At 45.7% G+C, this 8,118-nt stretch overlaps 1 protein-coding gene across 1 annotated transcript in view; it reads left to right on the top strand.

The window, feature by feature from the left end:
• T265_11773 (hypothetical protein) overlaps positions 1–8,118 on the top strand; it is a gene marked incomplete at both ends in the record, with an annotated part of 26,201 nt that overhangs the window by 16,429 nt on the left and 1,654 nt on the right. The window contains one exon of the mRNA XM_009178527.1: positions 2,626–2,697. Within this exon, the coding sequence (XP_009176791.1) occupies positions 2,626–2,697 (72 nt within the window). The remainder of the gene's footprint in view (positions 1–2,625; positions 2,698–8,118) is intronic.

The following is an 8,118-nucleotide window of genomic DNA, read 5'->3' as shown; positions in this document are numbered from 1 at the left end:
GAGCTCAGAAGTTTCGTTGCAGATCTTTCGTTGTCGATCGCAGTGACACCATTAGAGCGCAGCGGTATAGTGAGGAGCCGAAGTTTAGGACTCGGAGCCGTGCCCTTCCATGATAAAGTCGATAATGCAACATATCACGCTGAGCTTAATCTACACACTTACGTAAGTTAAAAATCAGCAACTTAGTCGGACAGCTTCAGCGGAACGGATCCACTCTAGAGCTAATAGAAGCAGGACCATCAGTTAGGAGCTAGCTTAGCCAGACTTAAAAACTAGCTGAGCATCCATCAATCGAAACACAATGCAACCGACCAGCCTCTCATGAAGAGACTGAACCTGACCGTACTTTGGTGGTTCGTGCGCATCTGTGAACCAGTGAGCTGGCTGTCCGTGCGCGCAGAGTCTCATACCAGTTTGCTCAATGTTCTGACCAACACAACCTCCTGGTCCTCCAGGTTGGGGGTTGGGTCATGTGTGGTAACTAGTTCCATAGAAATGGTAATGCACATGCATTTCCCTCCAAACATCGCCGCCTTTTGGTCAGGCATTTGAGCCCAAAGCTTTGGCCAAGGACTCTAGTCGTCTTGCCGTCTTGGCGTAGCATCCCAACACATGAATTACACACTTACAGATAGAAAGAAAGGAAAAGAGAAAGTGTTCAGGTGTAGCACCCTTCCGGTGCCTAGCTGCCATGCCCCCCCCCCCGAAGGAAGCACGAGGGCTGCGATACTGCCAGGTTGCCCAAGCCTAAACAGGGGAAGTCGAGTGGCGGAGGTCGGATTCGAACCACGGACCTTCCGGTCAGTAAATTCGCGCTCTAACCACTTGGGCCACCTCGCCCTCACACTTACAGATAATTTCATGCCATATCAGCCTTGGCGTTGTGCCACCAGCCGGGTCACCTTACTTGCTGCATACAACAGGGTGGGTAAACGACTGCTGACGCCTTCTTTCTCTTTTCCCCTTCGTACATCCCAGTAGCGAGTCTCTTGTAGGTCCATAATTCAAGACTGATGATTCCGTTCATCCTACATAGATTTTGCAAGCAACATCTGCGCTCCATCCGGCAACGGCATCCCCAGGTAGCCCGGAATTAGTCGTCTAGCCTTGATGCACAGTCCCTCTGGTCGTTTTAAATGTTCACACTCTAAAGCAGATAGGATAACAAGCTGCTCTCGCTCTCATGATGGACTTGCTTCGCATTGATGTGTGCTGTGTATCGGAAAGACGTCAACATTGTAGTGTGACACCTTTTGGTTCCCCCAGTGTTTGGCTTAACTCCACAATATGAAGCATCTCAGTAGAGATGCCGTGTACCACTGCTCCAAATTTACCAACGGATTATTGCGTTATTGAGGAAACGTCATAACCATACTCGATACACTAACTCATCACAAAAATGAATTCCGCTTGACTCGATCTGGCTGGTAAGTTTGCGTTGAATGCGCCGAATTCATCGTTGGGATATTTCCATATCTCACCGTGTAATAACGCTAATGCCTCAGCTCACTTCTCGCCTTGAACCTTTAAGCTAGTGTGCACAACGTGTAGTAAACGCCTGAAACCAGGTATAACACAATTGTACAGCTCGCCATATATGAAGTATTTGGGGCAACGCCTTCTAGACACGCCATTGTCCTGACACGGCGAACACTGAATCATGATTGGTTGTGTGGTTCACACTTTCGGCCGATCGGAGTTCGCCTCGAAGCTGGACCGGCAAATCACTCGGTTTCTTAGCCAGTGTCCTGCGGGATATGCTTCTTGGCCGTAGCAGCGCCTAACTGTGGCATTAAAGCGGTCTCGGTGCGAGATTCCGCCGAGACGGCTCAGTGGTTAGAGCGCAAATTTATTGACCGGAAGGTCCGTGGTTCGAAACCGACCTCTGCCTCTCGACTTCCTTTGTCTAGGCTTGGGCAACCTGGAAGTATCCCAGTCCTTGTACTTCGGGTGGTATGGCAGCTAAGCAGCTAGGGTGCTACAGCTGGACGAGATTTCGCCTATCCGACTAAGAGCAATGCAACTGGGAGATAGGATGAAACAGTGTATGGTAACTTGATCGTCTCCACGAGTGCTTAGAGTTAATCCATTTATCTGTCAAGTCGGTCGGCCTGCTGCCGCCCCTAACTATTTACTTCCTTCCGGTTTAACAATCCTATAGGACTGGTGTACTTTTGTGTTCTCGAGCAAGCATTTCCATGCCCTGTAATGGCTCTTTCCGCAGTTTCTACACTTTGTTCACTGTTGATTTGTGGGCAAACTTGCTCAGCGAACCTGGTCACTTGTTGCTCTGTCTATTGTTTTACTGATTTTCCTTCTCAGATTTGAGCTTAACCCAGCTCACCAAGTGTTCGAAGGTTTCGACATATTCATTTTAAAATTGTCTTGTGTGTCGACAGAAAACCGTATTTTTTCCTGAAACTTCTGTACATAGTTGTCCTATCGAAACGAGACGTTGATTTTTTCGGAGATCAGTCATTCGAATGGCGGAGATTTATGGTGGAAACCCTCCTGTCTATGTCATTTCTCTGATCGCTCGTTTTGGATTCACTCTACTTTCTCCTGGATCTCTTCTTGTTTCAGATCAGATTTTCAACTTTTACCCTTGTTTGCCTTAATTTTCAGTTCTAATGAAGATCGCGGATCAAGGCGTAGCAGGCGGCATTATCATGGTGAAGATGGTGGATATTTCGAAAGGTAAACTGTCCGGGTGACCGTACGTCGTCGCCTTTGAAATTCGCAACTTCTCTTTGGCATGTCAACATGTGTTGATGAGCCCTGATGTTTAGAGAGCCAGAGAAAATGACCCTAATAGTCCAGGCTACAGGCACTGGGATTCGGTCGCTTTGCTTAGATTAGTATTTGACCTGCTTGCCGATTTTTTTCTCAATATAGATGCCTTGACCATCGGTTTTAACGCCAGTGTTGCCGGCCATTTATGCCAGAATTACCGTCAGAAACCCTAGTATCCTTCCTTCTGCTTGAAGCCGTTCATCTCAGCACCAATCTAAATTCACCCCAGTTCACTTGAGCTGTTTTCATTGTTCTTAAGTGTTCTTAAAGCTACTGTTCTTGTCACATTTGAAGATGCACACGGAACATATATTTTTCAGGGAATCTCATCGGTCTCGCAAACGAAGTCGGTCGGATAGCCGTGATCGCCATCACTTCAAGCACAAAAGGTTTGTGGCGCTTGCTTTTCTTGGACGTTTATTGTCGGCGCGTTTTAAGCTGTCCGATGGATAAGATTATGGATTAGCTACCAGATCATCCGCGTTCACCGTTCCATATGCACCAAGAAATATGCAGTTGGCACCATTTTACTATTCTTGGTCTTATTATAGGACTGATTGTGCATTATGCGCGTGTACGTACGGAACATGTAATGCCTACCTCGTATGTAACATACATCGAGTTCTATTATGCTCAGTCGTTGAGGTGCGAACTTACTGACCTGAGTGTCCGTGGTTCGAATCCGATCTCAGCATTTCGGTTGTTTCAGTCTAGGCTTGGGCAACTTGACAGTATTTCAGCCCTCGCGCTTTCTTCGCATGTATATCACATAAATAACCTGCACACAGGGTTTCCTAATTTCAAGGAAATCAATCATTCAGGTTCTCACCTCTGTATCAGGGCGTACAATCCGTACTTTGCTGCAGCTGTCTTCCATGTCTAGCGAATCCTGTCTAGAGTGATGTGAACCTAAAGGTTCATCCTCTTCATGTCTTTTAGCGTGATTCTGTTCGTGCTATCTGTGTTCTCTAGTCTCTTAGAGCTCAGTTTCACTAATCCACATAATATGTGTAACTTGAACGAATCCTGTGGTGATTGGTAAACGAGTTTGATCACTTAATACAATGCTTAATTTGGAATGACATTATATTCAATGCTTCTAGTGAAGATACTACATACTCAAGGTTTCTACATGGTTTTCGCCAATGCCTAGAGGAAATTCCAAATCAACCCTAGTAACAAACCTGATGATATTGAAAACAGTTGGCAGATCACGATCGGTCATAATAAACGCCCCCCTCCATGTAATACTAGTGTGGCTTCACACTACGTAGACCTTCTTTTCTAGGCTTATATTCTCTTCACTTTCCAACGAGATTAGTCACGCGTACCAGGCGGAACAAGATATTGATGAACACGAATTCCTCACTTTGAATCGAATATGTATTCATCCATCGTGGCGTTCTATTACACCTAGATGGTCTCCTTTGACCAAAGCGTACGTTTTTCCCGTTTGAGCATTTTTATTCGCTTAACCTTCTTCTGACACTTCGTTTTGCGTGTGTAGTTTTGTATGTGTGCTCTCTGTGCTGGTGTAAATTCCATGCTGATCTTGCAGTTGGTCTAACTGAGTGAGTCAGAAACCTATCTCCGTTGGCTTAGCTTTGGCCAGTCGTATTTTCGTTTTTCTAAATCGCGGTATTACTACAATAGATAAGCAAGTGTAGTAATAGATAGCACTCTACCTTGGATAATCCATCGATGTTTCGGTCGAAATCCCGACCACAGTCGACTGGCAGTAGTGAAGCACAGGGCCTCTACAAATGCACACAGGGACTAGAATGTGCCTTTTCTTATAGGACTGTCATAAATCAGGTTAACTATCGGCAAAACAATCCACAATGTTTTCCAGCTGATCGACAAACTAGATAGAATATGAAATGTAGATCGATCAGGTTGGTAAGTAAAAATAGTTGGGATGAGCAAGTCGCACGATTGGTGGCTTCTTCGATCAGGTGGGCCAGGTTAGATTTCGCCAAAATCCGATAATCTTAACACCCATCCGTTGAGCTTATTTAAGCGTCGTGCATCGCAATGAACGTAGTGTTGCTGTGAGTCATAAACCGGGTCACTATAAGGCTGAACGGTTTTCGGCATATGTTGTGTAGGCCACTGTGAGAGTCGAATCGAACGTATCCCATCCAAACTACTACGTTACTCTGAGTAGATCAGAAATGGAGTCAACTTGAACAATACGCAAGCTGCTCACACTGGAAAGAGCTTTTGAACGTAATGCCCTTTGCTGTGACTACCCCCTTGATGTTCTTCGTTTGTCCGCGACAGCTGTGATGAAAAAATTTATCCCAAATATTTTCTAACTGAGAACAAATTTCTTCGCCTCCCTTTTGGGAATGCCATTGGAGTTGTCCACATCAGTATTGGGAGGACAGTCATGCAGCCAATGATTTTTCCTCGTCATTTTGCATCCGATGCAAACAGAGTCATTTGTCTATAAATTAGGCATGATGGTTTGGATACGAAGCGCCTTCAACACAACCGCTGGAAGAACCCAGCTGGCCTGATTGGAACATCGCCGCCATCCAGCCAATAACGACAGAAATCCAGCGGGGGATATCAATCCCCCAACGCGCCAAGGCCTGAATGGTCCGCACCATGCACTCTTCAAAGATGGCGAGATCCTGGAGTACAATCTGACAATCATCCTGAAGATTCGGAACGAAAACAAAACCACTGCTCAACCACATCCCAGTTTTCAAAAAGGGTCCAGGGGCACCATGCGATAACCATCGTGTCATCAGCTTAGTATACGTCGCATCTAAGTTTCCCTATAGCATTATTTTGCGCAGGTTGGTGGAGTATTGGCAGAGAGATTCGCGAGAATCAAGCTGTGTTTCGCCCCGGACGAAGATGCATCGACCATATCATTACCTTGAGACAAGTTCGTGAACAGCACCACTGTTTAAGACTTCCCACGTTGGTCGTTTTCGTTGATCTGATGGCTGCTTTTGACTCCGTCGATCGTCAGAAACTTTGATGTTGTCTTGCCATCAGAAGTTTCCCTTCCGAATATATATCCTTTATGAGGGTTCTGTATGCGAACTCCTGTGGACGCGTACGAGTATATGAGAAGCTTTCACCTGAGTTCACATCCATTGGTGTAAGATAAGCTGGCCATCTCGCTTTTCCACTTCAGCTTTGTTATTGATGTGCTGCTTGAAATTTTTATACCTGCTTCCAGAACCTCAGGGATCGAAATGCCCTCGCGATATTTGCTCGGAGACACTGAGTATGCGGACGGTATTGCTCTCCTTGGCTTAAATGCAAACGATTTTAACTAACCTTAATACCTCCGCCGCATGTTTTGACATGCGCTTCGTACCTGCAAAGTGTAAAGTGCTTCCCCAAGACTGGGTTGGATCATACTCAAACCTCATGCTTGCAGAGGAGCCAATCGACATGGTAGATAACTTTGTTTGCCTTGGCAATTGTATAAGTTCCGGTGGACTGACTGGAGGTGAGATTAATTCTCGAATCGGGAGGGTCAAGACAGCTTTTGCCAACCTCCAACGTCAGGCTGTCGGTCAAGGCAGAGTTTACGCTGGTGGTGTGATCTATACCGCTTAATGGATCAGAGGCGTGGCCTTTAGGTGCAGAGGACATACGAAAGATGTCATCAGGTCTGGTGGGAACGTCGGATTAGTAATGTTGAGGTACGTCAGATGGTCCTAGAAATAAGGAAGGCTCTTGTGATTGATTTATTACTCACGCTTCATAATTTACGCCGGTTAGGAGAAGACCGTCTGTCTCACAGAATTCTTTTTGCCCAGCCCTGTGCTGAGTAGAAGTGACATAGAAGTGGACTGTGTTGTGACCTGGCAAGGAAGTATGAAAACAGTAAACTGAGTCGGGTCGACAACTGTCGTCTCCCTGGATGGAGATCCCGGACTCAACTCATCACTCGCCACTCGTCACCAACCACAGCTCGCCACTGTAGCAGCTGGAACCAATGTGCCTATGTACAGGGTTTATAGCTGATTAATTGAATTGAATTGGATACCAAGCTATCGTGTGTTTCCATCGCGAATTCCGGAGGCACTTTTTCAGCTGTAATAGGATGAAACTGCAGACGTACTACATGGAATATCGTTTTGGAAACACTTCTGGGTCGTGGGGGCGGGTAGTTTACCCTTGGTATTTTCAGAACAGGAGATCAAGTCTTGTTTCTCCTCTTGGCAGCTCTCTGCCAGTCATGTGCACCGGGAACAATATTGGTGAGATAGGTCGAAGAAACATCGTCTGACTGAAAAGGAACGGGATCAGAATGACCCCTGTGCACTTCTTTAGGCACTTTCTATCTGTACTTCGTGCCGTATTGTTGTGGCGGGTCCAGAGCGTACATTTCATAACTATTAGGGTTCGCCAGCGCTTAGTGCAGACATTAAATCTTCAGTCCAAGAAACCATAAATTCGGGTGTTGAAAGAATCAGTGGATTCGGCGTATGCGGACGAGATTATTTTGTCATTCGCCGACCATTTGTTCGCAAAGTTTGCATTACATCGTATGTAAGCAGGGTCTTCTGTTTTGGAATGCGTTTTGCCCATTCAAAGGGCAATGTTTTGCCTCAGGATTTCGAATCAGTTTTGAAACTCCCAGACGAAGACCCCAAGTTCGTTGATCAGCTTAGATACATCGATGACTGTTTAATCCGGGACGTACGCACCAGTGTGCATCCTTTATCGCGTCAGCAAACAGATTTACTGGCACCGTATACTGGACAGCCTAAAGAGCAGTGTCACTCAATGGTTGCGAAAGTTAATCTTTCCGGTCTAAGGTTTGCTCACTGGTTAGCTGAATGTTGTACTGTCCACGATAAAATGATGCATAAGCAAGTGCTCGTCAAACAGAGTAATGGTTGGTGTATGAAACGTGGAATACATGCACCAAACCAAAACCTAATGAAAGCGCACACTGTCATTCCAAACGTTGTCGGTGTAAAGTTTGACTCAGACGATCGGAAGACGTCACTAANCAGTGGACGATTTAGTTGGCATGATTTGTAATGGACTCCAACAGTGCCGGAAGGCTGTCGCGAAGAATGAATGTATGTATAGATGCTGGTCCTAGCTAGGATAGATGGCAAGCAAAAATCCTGGTCTCAAGCAAAAACTGAGTACTATGCGCAGTCGAGATCTTTACTGTTAGTGAGCCCTAGGTCGAACATTTGATCTCCAAAAGCAACAGAGAGACCGATTTTCCAGCAGTTGTTTGTTATACTTTTGTTAAAAGTCGATTGCCCAACCTATTGGACCTAAATCGAAGACCGGTACGATTTTTAGGAAAGGAGGGCAATAATGGTTTTCAGT

The sequence above is a fragment of the Opisthorchis viverrini genome, assembly GCF_000715545.1.
Source record: "Opisthorchis viverrini unplaced genomic scaffold opera_v5_581, whole genome shotgun sequence".
NCBI lineage: Eukaryota > Metazoa > Platyhelminthes > Trematoda > Opisthorchiida > Opisthorchiidae > Opisthorchis > Opisthorchis viverrini.
This window is presented reverse-complemented; position numbering and strand designations above follow the sequence as displayed.